The 17,779-nt window shown below is 41.5% G+C and overlaps 1 protein-coding gene across 1 annotated transcript in view; it reads right to left on the minus strand.

The window, feature by feature from the left end:
• Nucleotides 1–17,779, minus strand: part of PIBF1 (progesterone immunomodulatory binding factor 1) — a 134,115-nt gene that overhangs the window by 102,919 nt on the left and 13,417 nt on the right. The window contains exons 4-7 of the mRNA XM_018568431.1: nucleotides 17,409–17,607; nucleotides 10,282–10,401; nucleotides 3,604–3,737; nucleotides 2,760–2,868 (exon numbers count right to left, since the gene is read on the minus strand). Coding sequence (XP_018423933.1) covers nucleotides 2,760–2,868; nucleotides 3,604–3,737; nucleotides 10,282–10,401; nucleotides 17,409–17,607 — 562 coding nt within the window. The remainder of the gene's footprint in view (nucleotides 1–2,759; nucleotides 2,869–3,603; nucleotides 3,738–10,281; nucleotides 10,402–17,408; nucleotides 17,608–17,779) is intronic.

Below are 17,779 nucleotides of genomic sequence, written 5' to 3' on the forward strand. Positions count from 1 at the left end.
CTGCGTACTCCCATAGAGAAGGACAGGCTGCTGCGTACAAATCACACGCAGCATCTGTCCTTCCTGGGAGCGGCCCGATACGGCCGTGCACGCAGCACGGATCTGTACAGACCGGCCATTAAAAGTATAATATTTTATACTTTTTGTCAACTTTATTTAAATTCATGCTTTTTTTCTACAGAGATAGCACAGTGCAGACTCTCTATAATGGAAAACCCATATGAAGATGCACAGAGCTGGAAGAAAGTGGAACTTAAAGGCAGAGGGATCACTTCTCTGACTGATTTAACTATATGTGTAACTGAACCTCGAGCAATTGAAATCTGTACATGGATAGCTTTTATTCAGTCACGCAATTAGGATTAGACCTGTAAACATGAAAAAAATAAGGCCTAGAATTGCAGCTACCAACTGTAAAAATAATAAAGAATAAAATAGCTACATAAAATATTTCACATTTACTTAAATGACGCCTAGCCATACGCTGTTCCTCGGCTCAATCTAGCGGCAGGAATGCCGTGTATCGCTGGACATTCGCCCAGTGCATGGCTGGACAAAAGTTTTATAAATCAACCCCTATATATTCCCTTTAAAAACAAACTCCAGGGAGACTTTCTATTGCCCCTTGCAGTGAGCTACCCACACACTGCAAGGGTTGAGTGCTTGTTTTTCTCTAGGTTCAAAAATAACACATTTATAGTCAGCCGAAGCTCCGAGCCGGCAAGCTGTCACAGCACTAACTACAGCATCTCTCCTACGTTGCCACACTGGAATGTTGTGGTTATAGAACTTGATCCACGGTTCAGGTGAGTATAACTTTTTTTTTTTTTAAACCTAGACAAAAACAAGCAGTTAACCCTTGCAGTGTAGGGGTAGCCCACTGCAAGGGTTAATAAAAAAATGTGTCCTGAAGTTCTTCTTTAAATACCACACATTGATGTAATTCAATTACTAATCAAAAATATCAGCTTGCATTTACCCCGGAATTATCAAAATAGACCCCTTGGGGTAAAAAATACATTTTTGGGACATGGTTTTTAGATGTTTGATGCCTAGTCCGAAATACATTTTCATCCATACAGCATACTAAAGGGCATTTATTATTGTTTATATGTTACTATTTATACATGAGGTATTCTATACACCCAGCATGAAAGGTATACTGATATCATTTTTACGGTTGTTGGTATAATTATGTGGTGACCTCCAATAGAGGTCTTGAGCATACTTCCTTTAAATCATATTAACATTTTACATATATTGTTTGCATAATTTAAACAAATGTCAAACTGTTCTTGTACTCCATTGACCTCTAACCCCCTGTGTAATAATGAACAGGGTTCCCCCAAAAATTGCTGCTCTTGGTCCCAACAAAACCAACCTTGACCACCAATTCAGTAGCTACAGGACAGTTCCTATTTTAAAGCTGAGTAAAAGTGCTCTGTAAGCATTAAGATTGTGATTCCTGTCCCTGTTGCAGTCTCAAATACCAATGTTACACAGTAGCCTGAAAAAAATAAAACCTACAAATATATGACAAAGATAGCTGCAATGCAAGTGGTGCTTGCACAGTAGCCTGTCTATTGCTGTTGTTATTATGCCTTTGGTACGTTCCTTTGTCCCCCCCCCTCCTGTTTTGTCTCTAGTTAGTACAATCCCTAGCCAGACACCCCCTACCTCTTACTCTGCTGTTCAGTTTCATTTTCCAACAAGAGAAAGGGCTTAGGAAAGTCATTGTTTCCTTACACTTTAAAAGACTGAAAAAATATCCTCTGTATATGAATATATGAAGTAAGTGGATTCAACTTCTGTGTCTTATGAAGTGTTAAAGGAGTTCTAAAGTCACAGCATATACTCTCTTGTTATAACATTAGCATTGTAATAGGAATGCATACTAGAGTTGTTTTTTGATAATGCAATCAAAGCTTACTTGAAAAAAATCCCTTTTATGTAGTAAGTGCCGCCTTCTGTCCGCCCATTACATTTTTTCCCCTGGATTTTGATGTTATGCAATCTCAATCTTTCAAGACTACACATCCCACAATGCATTGATTCCAGCAAGCAGTGATAATGTTGCATTGTTCAGATTCTGAGTTGTAGTTCAGAAGGCAGGCTCTTTGAGAGCTTTAATCAAGATGTCACCAGCACGAGAATTCCAGATTAGCAAATCCATTTATTGATAAGTGTCACTCAAATGATAAGCGCTTTCTGGGCCACGCAGGGTCCCCTTCATCAGGCTCAGAGAGCTCAATAAATGGATTTGCACTAATCTGGGATTCTCGTGCTGGTGACATCTTGATTCAAGTTCTACTATTTGACATCCGCAGTTATTAAGAGACCCGTCAACTTTGAGATACTCGGTAAGGAGTGCTGCAAGACATATGGACACTGTTCTTTGAGAGCTTTGACACAAAGAAGTGCATATTTACAGGGCTGAGTGAAATTGTGTCAGGGCATTGAGGAACTACTGTACATCCTATGGGCAACTTCAATAAGTAAGTTTACAAACTTCTAGATTAATATGGTTCTTAGGAGTGGGATAGAACTCATAGAACTTCAAATCAAGAAATACGTATTTATTTTAGTTTTAATAGCCAATGTATTCTCCCAAAACAGCAAGTAGCAATACTGTCTGCTCAGACTGGGTCTGAGGGGGTATTTCATTGCATTCATCGTTATTTGAAACAGAACACAGGTCATTTTCCTAATATGGCTGGCATGTGCTATACAGTAATTCTGAGTCTATCCTTGTAACTTACCTCCTGAGACAAGTCATTTCTCTCCTTTGACTGGCTTTTATGTGACGCATCTAACAATTCATATTTTCTCCTGAGCTCCAAGAGTTCACGTTCAAGAGCATCTCTCTCACTTTTAAAAAGTGAAAAAAGTAGATAAAATGTAAATAAAAGAATATCCACATATAAATAACTCTTAAAACAAACATTAATTGACATTTACAGTGTACATTTTATTTTTTGCACATACATCATTGTGTTTTAGGACTTTTTAGTGCATCTAAAGGCAAAACATTTTTGGGGGTTGGAGAGAGTGGTGCGGGGTAAAACCTCTGTTAGTTTTTAATGTCTGTGTTTTAGCTAGGGAAATTGACCCTCTCTATTTGCATTGGTGACCATTGTCACCAATGCAAAAACTGAAGGGAAATCCAAAATTTTACAGTTGTCACTGGGACATGGTCACCGAAAAATACACTGACAAGGGTTTTAACCCTTCTCTACTCTATCCAAAACAAAAAATAAATAAAAAAAGCTTTGGCTTTAACAGTGACACAAAAAAGGCTAAGGAAATGACCTGAACTCTCCTGAGTAACAGACCTGTAAGAGCTTTAAGACAACGATATCCTTACTACAGTAAACTCCTAGTTATCCAACACCCACAGCGATCAGAGGGTGCTGGATAATTGTAGTTTCTGGTTGCTTGAGAGTTAATAGTAACTCTCAAGCAAACAACCCCCCTGGTGATCTGCCTCCCCCTGTAGGGATAAGTATACAACATATAAAGACAAAAGAAAAAAAAATGAGTGATTAGCCAGGTAAGAAATTAGAGTCATTTATATGCAACATTAATGAAACCAATGATTGTTACCTTTTCACTTCGTCATAGTTTTCTATCTTGTAGTCCCCCTGGTGAATCAGCTGTTTAGTGTCAGCAAGCTGCAATGTCAGCCGCTGACATCTCGTATCCAGATCTGAACGGCTTCTCCTCTCCTCTTCATAGTTCTGTGTGAAAGTAACCACTGCTCATTAAACATTCCAAAGATTGGAAACAAGAATTCTATGTTGTATTTAGTGACTGTCTTTTGCCCTCTGAAGAAGATGTCCAATTCAGAAAACAACGGAGGATTAGTGGAAGGTAAAGCAGGTGTTAAAAATACTAAATAACTACATCATGATCTGGCTGAAAGTCCCAGTCCCAGTGTAATCCACACTATCAAGGCTTACAGTCAGCTTCTGTGCTTCTCCTTTAGTATTTGTTGGCAAATCCTGCCCGAAGAAGGAGAGATGCTGTAGGTACCGGATGTAGATTACATTAGACTATTAAGCCAGCAGATCAGTAACATGCAGTTGAGCAGCGTTTACAAAACCAAATTTTCCCTGACCCTCTTTTACTGATAATAGAGGTCTTCTTTATTATATTTACAGGAGAACACAATGAACAACAACTCACATGAAGAACCTTGGAGAGATACAGTATTTAACATGAGACAAGAAAGACATCAAATAGATCAACAACACATGAAAAAGGGTTGCACCGATGTTTAAAAAGGGTTTACTTATATGTAAACCCAAAACAATGAACTTTTCCTATTTGACACCTTGTGGTTTGTTAAATATTAGCTCAATAAGTGCAAAGAATTACCTGTTTATCATGTCAGAAATTCAGAGCGGTCCTGTTGTATGGTTGTGCATACTTCTAGTGCTTTCTCAAGCAGGAAGCCCTATTTCTTTTCTTGGACTACAGAATAATTAGTGTCTATGTTGTAGGAGTGAGAAGAGCAGGAAGGTTTGGGTAGTTTAGCAAAAGACAACTGATTATGGCTGATACTACACAGTCAAACACTGTTGTCAACCAACATGACTTAGGAGCAGGGTGGACTGACCATACAGGGGCCCGTAGCCAGTAAGGGGGCCTGCCACCGACCCCCCCCAAGTGCCCTTTCCAGCCCACATTGAGGAGACACGGCTGTGTTAAAGCGGCGACGGCGTCACCGCTTTAACACAGATGCATCTCTTAGTCCAGTGATGGGGAGCCTGTGTGCCAGTTCCCGAGGCCCGCACACTCCAGATTCTCCCCTGGGGTGCTCCGTGTGGGCCTCTGGTGTCCACAGGGGGTCTCCACTTCACATTAAAGTTTTAAAGATGGCCGCCGCGAGTAGCATTGCTGGGATAGTTATTGGTTGTATTCCTCTATAGCTGATGGTTCATTGTGCTGTATGTTTACAATCAGCTATAAAGAACTACAAATCCCAGCAATAATACATTATACACTGTATGTATAATGTATTGCAAGGATGTGTTGTATTCCTCTATAGCTGGTGTTATTGTCTGCATTGCGCTGTATATTCAATACATATTCATTACACAGCGCAATTATTTACCACCAGCTATAGAGGAATACAACAAATCCCAGCACATACATTATCCAGCAGCGCAATGCACGCAGAATACCACCAGCTATAGAGGAATACAACAAATCCCAGCACATACATTATCCAGCAGCGCAATGCACGCAGAATACCACCAGCGATAGAGGAATCCAACAAATCCCAGCACATACTTTATACAGCAGCGCAATGGACACAGAATACCACCAGGTATAGAGGAATACAACAAATCCCAGCAATAATACATTATAGTATAATGCATTTGCACCAAGATGGCGGAACCTGAACAAGTGGGCGCTGCCATCTTGGTGTATACCAAGATCTACTCCTAAATGGAGGTGCGCATGCGCAGAACATGCTGGCGGCCGATATGGCCACTGCTCGTGTATGCAGGCGGGGCTTGGGGGTGGGGCTTGTATATGGGAGGAGCAAAACAAATGACAAACGCACTCAACAATTTGTCACCAGCTATACAGTAAGGTGCACACGAAATGGGCTTTGAACAGTGAAACAGTAGAAAGGTATCATGGCACACTTACAAGTCAGCATGTAAAACAACTTGTCTCACCACTAAGGTTAATAACAGAGGTTTGGATACACGTCTTCTGCAGAAAATGTGAAAGCCGCACAGCCGCGCCAAGGCACCTCTTATAGTGCGGTCACAATATGGGAGGGGCACAAGGGAGCCCCATAATCTTGCCCGTCCGCCCCTACTTAGGAGTTGAGTGTATTTCTGGCAGATCAACAAATGTTTTCCTGTACATACAGGGTCTTCAAAGGGTTAACACATGGGGAAATGTGCATGTATTTCAGAGATATGTGTTTTTTCTTTGTTTTGCCTGACATACACACGCATACAAGTAATATTACGCCTTCATAGTTTTTTTTCGTTATATAACATGGAGGACTACACTTACCTGAGTCTGGTGTTCTTCTACTTTAAACTTTTATTCCTTGTGCTCCAGCTTGTCCCTCCCCAAACTGCTCTCTCTTTCTACCCCCTTTGCAGGCGTGTCCTTCAGCTAGATGGCTGCTGAGGAGACACCAGTGCGTGCTCACTGCCAGCTGTGCCCCCACCTAGCTGTGTGTGTCCATAGACCGACACAGCGTGTGGCAAGCCACCCCCTCATCTCCTCCCAACAGATTGGCTGACAGCAGGAGGTGACAAGCGAATGGAGGTGTGAGGAGAACAGGGCAACTTGGAAAGGTGTTGGGCGTTTTATTACCTTAATGCAGAGAATGCATTAAGGTAAAACAAATGTCCAGACTTTAGTACCACTTTAAAATGTGACCATTTAAATCTATGGTCCACCATATTAGGCGAGTTTACCTAATTTGGAAAGAGTACTCATTGGGTGAACACAATGATAGAGCACTGAATTTGAAGCATTTGTGAAGAATTTATGAGCTTAATATGTTTGAACATTTTTGGATAAGATTGGGAGTAGAAGTTTTCTTCACTGTTGACTAATTTTGTCACTAGTGATTATTAAAATATTTATATTAGGAATATACATTTTTATGTTAAAATGTATAGAACTGTTTGGGTAAATCACTGAGGATTGGTATACGTTAATCTGTTATATATTTTGTTATATTGGTATATGTTATGTACTGTATATTTTTAGTGCCATGCAATTTTCACTTAATCTACACTTTAAAACAAGCCAAAGGAGGTAGCATCCCTATTATCTTACTGCATAGGTTTAGTTTTTTTTTTCTTTTTAAAGAAATCTACTTATAGGTTAGAAGTTTAAAATAAATTTGTGGTCAAAATATTTTTTTAAAGTCTTATCAACTATAATAAGCAAGCATTTGGTTCCTACATCCCTGAATATTGTGAAGCAAGTACCCACAAACTTCCTGGATGCTGGCACTGGCCCTACACCTAATACCTCACTACTGGTTGGTGGCGGTCACAACCACAGTGATAGGCCAGCAGTAGGATGCATGAGGCAGGAGATGGTGGGGCAACAATGAAGCACCAGGAAGCCGATTGGTACTTCACGGCAGGTTTCAGAGGTGCAAGGGATCTGTGTAGAGAACCAATTGTTACAAGCAGGAAACTCGATGCACCTGGCATTTGTAGTAAGTAGGGATGCACAAATACCAGTTCAGATACCAGTGCCAAAACTTCCTCCCGGCCAATCAGCATAGAGACGGATTCTCGGTCAATCAGGAAGCTGGGAGGCGGGTCATTGGCCGGGAAGCCGGCTCCAAGCTCTGTGGCCGCCTCGATGCTGATTAACCGGGAAGCCGGCCAATCAGAAAGCTGAGTGGCGGGTAATGACTTGCCACCCGGCTTCCTAATTGGCCGGCTCCATGCTGATTAACTGGGAAGCCGACTTTACCAGCCAATCTGCATGGAGCCGGCAAGGTAATTACTTGCCACCCGGCTTCCTAATTGGCCGGCTCCATGCTGATTAACTGGGAAGCCGACTTTACCAGCCAATCTGCATGGAGCCGGCTTCCCGGTCAATCAGGAAGCTGGGTGGCGAGTCATTACCCGGCACCCAGCTTGCTGGTCAGAGGCAATCTCCCCCTGACCGGAAGTTCTGGTATTGGGACTCCTGCCTTTACACGCACATGAACTTTAATGGCATCCCAGTCTTAGTCCGTAGGGTTCAATATTGAGTTGGCCCACCCTGTGCAGCTATAACAGCTTCAACTCTTCTGGGAAGGCGTCCACAAGGTGTAGGAGTGTATCTATGGGAATGTTTGACCATTCTTCCAGAAGCGCATTTGTGAGGTCAGGTACTGATGTTGGACGAGAAACCCTGGCTCACAGTCTCCACTCTAATTCATCCCAAAGGTGTTCTATCGGGTTGAGGTCAGGACTTTGTGCAGGCCAGTCAAGTTCCTCCACCCCAAACTCGCTCACCCATGTCTTTATGGAACTTGCTTTGTGCACTGGTGCACAGTCATGTTGGAACAGGAAGGCGCCATCCCCAAACTGTACCCACAAAGTTGGGAGCATGAAATTGTCCAAAATGTCTTGCTATGCTGATGCCTTAAGAGTTCTCTTCACAGGAACTAAAGGGCCAAGCCCAACCCCTGAAAAACAACCCCACACCATAATCCCCCCTCCACCAAACTTTACACTTGGCACAATGCAGTCACGTAAGTACCGTTCTCCTGGCAACTGCCAAACCCAGACACATCCATCGGATTGCCAGACAGAGAAGCGCGATTCATCACTCCAGAGAACATGTCTCCACTTATCTAGAGTCCAGTGGCGGCGTGCTTTACATCACTGCATTCGACGCTTTGCATTGCACTTGGTGATATAAGACTTGGATGCAGCTGCTCGGCCATGGAAACCCATTCCATGAAGCCATCTACGCACTGTTGTTGTGCCAATCTGAAGGCCACACAAAGTTTGGAGGTCTGTAGATATTGACTCTGCAGACCGTTGGCGACTTCTGCGCACTTCAGCATGCGCAGACTCCGCTCTGTGATTTTTCGTGGCTGAGTTACTGTTGTTCCCAGTTGCTTCCACTTTGTTATAATACTGCTAAAAGTTACATAGTTACATAGTATTTGAGGTTGAATAAAGACATTAGTCCATCAAGTCCAACCTATTAGGATCTCATTCACAAATCCCAGGAGCCCCACAGCCAATGCTACTTAAAAATTACAGCTGCCTCCTAACTTTTGAGTTTTTCTCTAGTCGAGTAGCTGGAAAAATATCTGTACTTGTACTAAGTACAGTACTTGGTATCTGTGTATCCCTAGTTGTGAGGCTTTAAATATTTGCACCACAGGTTTGCTTTAGATTACACGATTTTGTATGTATTTATGATCATTATTTATTTATGAATAAGACCTCTTCTGTTTCAGTATAAAACAAATGAAGAATAGAAAAGTCACCTTGCATGTTAGCGATTTGCAGCTGTCACCACATAAGACTCACGTACAAAATATTACACCCTAAATACCTGTCACATGAGACCTTTGGATAAAAAAAGCTAAATATATTAACTAATAACAAAAGACACCCACATTCTGCAAAACATCTGCAAGAGTTGAAAAACATGCTCTGCTAGAGTTATGGTTTGCATGTTCATAAGGAAAATATTGACAAAGTCAAAGGTCAATATTACCCACCAAAAGAAATAAATCGGAACGTTTACTAAAACAGAAGCAGACTAACAACACCTAGAGGAACTACTTAGCAATGCTAAACACTACAAAGCAAGACTTAAACAGAACATTTTGTCACAAAAAAAAGAGCAAGATCAAAGTAACAAAACAGTTCAGCCTTGACAACGAGCCAATGTGCCAATGCTTTAAGAAGAAAGATATTTCAACTTGTTTTATCACCTTAAAGGACCAATAAACCTAAACTACACCATGCCTGTTACAATATTACAGATACCAATACTGCAGAGGCGTCTTAAAATATATTCCAATACTGATATACGATTGTGGGGGCAGCTTTGCTCCTAATCACAGCTCCCCTCTCTCATATACAGAAATATCACCATTTTCCTAAATTTCAAAAAGAAGATAGAATTATAGAAGCTATATCAATCTTCTAAATCCCAAATTTACAAGTATATGTGAAAGTTAATCTAAATAATGAACATTAATCTGCATTGCCAATATTGTTTATCTGTAAAAGCTGCAGTTATATATGTATAAGGCGTAGGGCTAAGCTTAATTCTTGCATACTGTGATTCCTGTTGAGTAGCATAATAAAGTGAGTGGGCCTTATTGCTCGTCTTGGTTCAGTGGTTTCTATGGTTTGCTCTGATTGAATTAAGACTCCTGCAATTGATTTTATTTCAGCAATGATTTATCGGGGATGTCTCTTGCACTGTCTGGCATACAGAGAGCAACTAGAAATGAGACTCATTGAGGGGAATTTATCAAAACTCGAGCAGGCAGAATCTGGAGCAGTTGTCCATGGCATCCAAACAACTTCTCTTTTTCATTTTCAAAGCTTAACTGAACAAACTGAAGAGAGAAGCCGATTGGTTACTACGGGCAACTGCTCCAGATTCTGTCTGCTCCGGTTTTGATTAATCCCCCATTGTGTATAGTATGAAAACCATAAAAGTGTTTTACAGTAAGCTAGCATACTACTGCATCCCTATAAAATTGATTTCAGTAATGCAAAGTAAATGTATTACACCAACCGGTTTTATAGAACACACCTGCATTGCATTCTTGAGCTGCTCTTTATAGCCATTTAGTTCTTCAGACTGTTTTTCTTTCCTTACATGAAGGTCATTTACTTTATTCTTCAATGGTTGGACCACTTCATAGAAGCGAATCTGTGAAAAATGAAAAGAAAGGAAGAAAAGATTTCATTATGTAGTGAGGATATAAATATGAATCTAATATACTGCATTTCCCATAGATAAACCTGACTGATAAGGCAAGTGCAAAAAACAGTTTAGAATAAAGGCCTGATAACAATACTGCATGTAAAAATAAATGCATTTTATTTCCATTTTCAAAGCGTAAAGATACGCGTGTTTTTATATACATGTTTTCAATAACATGGTGAATGGTCCCTTACTTATTCCCTGGTTAACATACAGACACATAATGTTTCTCAATCTTCTTTCACTCATGGCACCTTTTAAGAAGGACACGCTGCTGTTGGGAACAGCAGCGTTAAAAAGAACACGCTGCTGTTGGGAACAGCAGCGTGCAGGACAGACGAGCTCTTCAGAGGGTGGTGCGATCAGCTGAGAGAATCATCCGAACTAAACTCCCTGACCTGAATTCGATCTACAGCAAGCGGTGCTGGACCAAGGCCAGGAAGATCGTGAGGGACCCCAGCCATCCCAATAATGGACTTCTCTCTTTGTTGAGGTCTGGGAAGCGTTTTCGCTCCCTGAAGGCCAACGCAGGGAGACTGAGGAGAAGCTTCTTCCCTCAGGCTATACGGTCTCTCAATCAGATCTCTATATAGACATACATTCTACTGCCTGATTAGGTAAATGTTCTTACACTCACATTTACTGCACATCTGCACTTTAAAAAGAATGGTCAAAGAAAGGTCAATACACTGCTGGTCATCACCTTAATTCATTCACTCCATATTGCTGCTGTTAGCACTCGCACACTTTACACTTCATACTGTATTTGCATTTTTAGTCTAATTTCATTTTTAATATTTAAATTTGAACATTTATATTTTATTTTGTGATGTAAAAGTTTTATATTATTATTGATTCTTCTCTCTACTTGTACTTCTCCCTCTCCTGATTGCAGTCGTGTAAGCATTTCACTGCATATCATACTTGTACGATTATGTATGTGACAAATAAATAAAACTATCTATCTATTAAGGGTGGATTCACACCAACAATCCACATCAGGACAATGTAAATCCAGAAGGCATGCAAGGAGTTACATCGGTGACCACTCAATGACAGAAGAAAGAAAACTCTGCTCCGTAAAAATGGCAGAAAACATGGCAGCAGCAATGGAACACTGCCACAGACCTTTCATAGCCAGAGGGGGGCAAACTAATAGGTAAGTTGACATAATGCGCAACATGTACATTATGGCAAGTTCCCCGGCGGATACAGGCGGCTCAGTTTTGCTTCAAAAATATACATAAATAAAAGCCAAACTTGCTATCACATACAAGTTTATGTAAATGATATATGTTGTAGGAGTAATTCAGTAATGAGGCTGCTTTCAGAAACAAAGATAATATTACTACTAAACGGAATAACAATATTATACCTGCTTTTGGTAACAAAGATAAAACATGATAATATTTGTATCTGCTTTCTCTGAACCATCATGTTGGCCTGAGGTATGAGTGTCTGGAGCTGGACATCTACTTCCAGTGCTCACATTCATACAATCTGGAGAGGAGCGGTCCTCTGTAAAGTGAGATGTTATATATTGTGGTGCTGAAGATTTGTGGTAGAAGGGCTACAGACATTTTGAGATAACTGAATACATGGAAGTGTTTTTTTAAATGTCATGCACGATATAATTCCACTTCCTAATAATGTTGCCAAAAACATAAAACTATTTTAAATACCTGTTTTGAATTGTTACAAGTTGGAGTTAATGATACCTTTGTGTAAACGCTACAATTAATGAGCATTGTAGGAATGTGGAGATGGCAACTGCCCTATCACCTACTGACCAGGAGGCTGAATTCACACACCCAATATGCACTACATTGTTCAGGGACAAGCGGAGGGTGTTACTATAGGCATGAAGTGGCACTCGCACATGTCCCCGAGTTATTTCAGGTCATGCAGAAAAAAACATGTACTGTATATACTGTACACATTATTATAGTTCCATTGGAGTTTATGTATTACAAACCAGGCAAATCAATGCACATTTGCCTCTTATATGTGCTGCTAATTGCATGGATTATAACTGTTTATAGTAGAGGTGCACCGAAACGAAACCGAAAGGCTGAACCCCAAAAAAAAATTTTCTCTAACCTTTATCATATTTTTCTAAATATATTTTCATTTATTCATTTTTATTAAATATTAGTATTTTTGTTTTACTCTACTGTTGGGGGCTTTAACAAAATATTAGGGGTCTAAACAGACCTCTGATATTTGCCTTTTATAATAGAAAAAGAGATTGAGGACACAGAGTCCTCAATCTCTTTTTCTGCTCCCCTGTTATAAATGAATAGGAATCCTCTATACTGAGTGTTCTGTTCACTTATAACATGTGGAGATAGTATCTTTACTATATCCACAATCATGAATGAACAGGAAGTGATGCAGAGAACTTCCTATTCATACATAATTGAGGATATAGTAAACATACTCTGTCCTCAATAATTTACAAACACTCAGCGATCACTGAGTGCGTGTACCCACTCTCCATCCTGACTCACTGTCACAGGAGGCTGAGCGAGCAGTGCAGGGAGGAGAGCTCAATCTCCTCTGACAGCTGACTCCTCCCCCACACCGCCGACCTCCTGTGACAGCTGTCTGCAATGGGGACACAGAGCAGCACCCAGTGGGGAGGAGAGAAAGAACAGATGCACTGCTATTTCGGCCGAAAGAGGGCACTTTTGGCATTCTGCCAAAAGTGCCCTTTTGGGCCAATATGTTTCGGTGTTTGAAATTTCAGTGCATCCCTAGTTTATAGTGCACTGTACTAATTCACATGCATGGAAATCATGGATCAGACCTCATTTGTAAAGAGAAACATTTTGTTTAGACATTAAGTACTATAGAGCTGTCCACATAAGTTACAATCTGTACATTCAATTAACCTTAGATTTACCAAGCTTCAGTATCTCATGTACCATCATGGTTTGCTTGTTACAAAAGAAAACCTATACCCGAGGTCAACATGGGCTGCCTCTCAAGCATTAATATTACCACCTAGCACCTACCAAAATGCCCCTGTTGCACTGCACTACTGTCCTGCTGTGTCTATAAAAAGTGATGGGCTGAGTATTCATGCTGCAGGCAAGAGGGCTGTCGATCTTATAATTCTCTATGAGCCAGCACAAGGCAGGTCCCCCTGTTTGTTCAAAGAGACTCTGCCAGGTGCTATTCAGCAAGACCGAGGAGCTATAAAAACTATGCCTTAGCCAGGCAGTGGGGAATACCAGCTTGTAAATTAAAGATGAACTCCGGGCATATGACAACTTAACTCGTGCCTTGGGGCAACCCGTGCACTGCAAGGGTTAAGTGCTCGTTTTTGTCTAGGTTCTAAAAAAACAAAGATATACTCACTCAAATGTCTGCTCCAGGCTGGTTGCTAGACCATTCTCCGCAGCCTTGCTCCCCCTCAACTCCAGAGTTGAAATTCCCCTTGGTGTCCTCACATCCAATACACTATACTGGATGTGATGACTTCACGGGACCTTAAACCACCGGAGCAGAAGGGGGAGAAGAGGCTACAGGGACCAGTCTAGCAACCAGCTGGGTCTGAGATTTGGGTGAGTATATCTTTGTTATTTTAGTTCTCTAGACAAAATGAGCACCTAACCTTGCAGTGCGGGGGTAGCCCTACTGCAAGGGTTAAGATTTCATATACCCAGAGTTCTTCTATAAGGTTTAAAAGGCAACCCACATGTGCGTTAAGTACACTTATCCTTATAAGAACTGAAGAAGAAAACACTGATGTAGAAAACTATCACCTGATCATTTTCTTTCTGAGGATAAAGTATGCATCCTATAGTTTATCTCCCACCATGAGGCTCAGCTGCACTTACAAATGGGGTGGAGTTCAGAATTTGCAATCAACTTACTAGATCTTCCCAATAGACCCTCTTATCTTTTTTATGCCCAACAATGGAATGTATTCCAAGGCTTTGTACTTAAAGTATATTTCTACTTTTGCATCCCAGGTGTGATAATACCTACTTTATATTTAAAATGGAAGCATTCCCCTTTAATGTAATGTTAAGGAGGGGGGGGGTGAGTTTGCCATAATTAACCCTGTCCCTCCTGTGCTGGCAGATCTCCATTATCAGTCGTAAACTAAATGTGATGACAGGTCTGCCTTAAAGGAGAACTATGGGGTCAGGGCTTTTCCCCATAGTTCTCCTAAGGGTCACGGGAGAACACAAACTAGCGTTCTCCTGTGACCCAAAGCTCACTATACGGCGAGATGTATACTGAGACGCCGCAGCCGGGACGGATCCCGACAATACTGTCTGGATCCACCCAGCTGCGGGATTGACAGCTGGCTCTGCCTATCCAGAGGCAGAGCCAGCTGTGCCCGCCCCCTCCCCCGTCCGTTTCGCCAGTCAGCGCTGGAGGATCGGACAGGAGAGGGGGGGGGAATCCCTGCAGGGAGCCGTGAGTGACAGTCACGGCTCTCTGCAAGGATAGATCGAGAAGTGAGCAAGCGACGGTATATGCTTTCTCACTTCCTGATCTACTGAGCCGACCTGTGACAGTTTCATTGTCACAGGTCAGCTCAGATTATGAGGCTGAGTGAAAATCACTCGCCTCATAAGTCTCCTTTAATAAAGGGTTACATATTTCAAAGCTTGGGCAGTAGATTGTTAAAAAATTATTTAAAAAACAAAAAACTGTCCTTTAATCGGTCGCTTATCGCCACAAACAAATACAGGTTATTATTACTTTTTAAAATGAAATAAGTATTCACCGATACCCTATTGTACACTTGCATCAGACATTTCAGTTGTCATTCTTACAACCAGTTTATCTGCTTTTTAGACCAACACAAATTACTTTGTAAAGTTCCCTTCAAGATACATGGATTGTTTTGGGAAGAATGCAAGATGACTAAAGGGTTTGCCGTTGTGTGTTCTGATATTCTGAATGTGAATCAGTTACATTCGATTCTCCGCTGACTTATGTGCTATGCAATGTTACCAGGCTATAAAAGGTAAAAACGGAACCTTTTTAAACAAACTTTCATTATCAGAGAAACTAGTATAGTGCATATTTCCCAAAGTATCTTACTTTAAGTATTAGATCTATTACTAAATTAGAGGTGCTGTTTTCAAAAGGTGCCTAACTATACAGTTCATTATAAATTTAAAAAAAAAAAAAAAAGCATGCATACTCTTTGAATATGGATGTTTTCAGGCTGGTTCACAAGTGGTGATTTTGTTTTTACACAAGATATTAGATCATCTTATACCTGCATAACAACACGCGAGCTTCCCACCATCAGTATCAGTAAAATCAGTGGAGTGTGAGCTCCCCCTCGTGGTCATTTATTGGAGTAATTAGCTCAGTGGTTCACCTGCTTTGTAACTATTTTGCAGTTCACTATATACTAGCAGGACTTTAACCAGTTGACATCCGCGGTGTTAAACCCCCTTCCCATCCAGGCCATTTTACAAGAGGTTAAAAAGTCATACTGTGCTAGATTATATAAGTAAATTCATCAACACTTATTTTTATGTAAGCATGAATTTTATATAACTATAGGATGAGGATTACTGCCACAGTTTGCTTTGATATTTAAAGCAGTTCTGTAGGCAAATGGGGAAAACCGTAGAAAGGTTGCAGTCTTAATAATGATAATAATTAGGGATGCACCGATACCGGTTTTTCGGTATCGTGCACGGATACCGATACTTATATTTCGGTACTCATCGATACCGAGTACCGATACCGGTACTTCAGAGCCGGCTTCCTAGCCAATCAGGAAGCCAGGAAGGCTTCTTGATTGGCCGGAAAGCCGACTCCATTCTGTTTCGCCGGCTGGATGCTGATTGGACGGGAAGCCGGCCTCCCAGCCAATCGGCATCGAGGCCGGCCAAACAGATCTGACAATATGGTGACACGACTGATCACCTAATTCCCCTTACATGGATCCTTAGCCACATTCATTAAGGTACCAGTCCCACGGCCAGCGCTCTCCAAGTGGGCAGACACCACACTCCAAGATCTCCCCACGTCTCCTGTGTACAGCGCCCACGTGATCGGCCCTCAGCCTGCTACTGCGCAGACTGCCCAGCGCTCTCACTCAGAAATCCTGTGCATGCGCAGTAGCAGGCTGAGCGCCGATTACGTGAGCGCTGTGCAGTGTGCACACAGGAGATGGCAGATCTGGCCGAGGGACTGGTACGTTAAAGAATGCTTAGGATCTAAGCAGGGTTTGGGGTCGTTTCGCTACAGTATCAGATTTGTTTGGCCGGCTGGACACTGATTGGCTGGGAAGCCGGCTTCCCGGCCAATCAGCATCGAGCCGGCCAAACAGGATGGAGCCAGCTTCCCGGCTCTATCTTACCTCGCGGCACTGCCGGTCAGAGGAAATCTCCCTCTCACTGGAAGTTCTAGTATCGGAAAAGGTATCGAAGCATTTGGGCACAAGTACTCGGTATCGGCACCAATACCGATACTAGTATCAGTATATCCCTAATAATGGGTGCGGACAAGGGAAGGTCTTAGGTTTTGCCAATCTACTGAAGAAAAAAAGAGGAAAGCCGACTTTAGTTTGCTAATGAAGCTGTTGACTTCTTTCAAAGCAAGACTTTGCAATTCAGGAAACCAATTTTCCTCACTGGTGTCCAAGCACAAGCTGCATTATGGGGAAACCATCCATTTGAGTGGGTGCCTGGGGCTGACTGATGGAAGATTCAGGTCAAGAAACCAACCTAGTCAGACTTGGTACCATGAACTAAAGTTTTCATTTGCTTGTGAAAAGTGGAAATTCCTCTAAACTTTGCATTCGAAGAGACAGCAATGCTTGTCAATGAGAATCAAGCACAGTACCCACTTTTCTTAATGCAATTCCTTAGCAGCATAATGTCTACTATAAAACAAACTGTGTACTTTAAAGAAATAATATCCAGATTAATTAAGAATTTAGACACATGCTTGACATAAACACTCACAGATACATATTCAGGAATAGATAACTGTTCCTCTGGTAGAGCTTTTAGGTCGTCGTACATTTCCTGCGTCAGTTCCAGGTCACGTAAACTACGTCGTATGTCCCCTGTACGCTCCCTTAATTGGCGGTTCATCTCTTCTGATTGCTCAAGCCTCTGCAAAATAGTTTCCATCTCCTTTTTCTTTGTTTCTTGATCTCTCCTGATGATAGAACGTTTCAAATTGGGATTTTAGGATACAATTTGCACTAATAAAATACATTAGGATCTATATAATTAGCTCTAAACCTGGCCATACACTGGTTGGATTTCAGCAGAATCCTGTGAAACTTGACCAGTGTGTGGCCCCTTTCAGGGACCTAAGCCCCCACCCC

The sequence above is a fragment of the Nanorana parkeri genome, unplaced genomic scaffold, assembly GCF_000935625.1.
Source record: "Nanorana parkeri isolate BGI_ZX_2015 unplaced genomic scaffold, ASM93562v1 scaffold1186, whole genome shotgun sequence".
NCBI lineage: Eukaryota > Metazoa > Chordata > Amphibia > Anura > Dicroglossidae > Nanorana > Nanorana parkeri.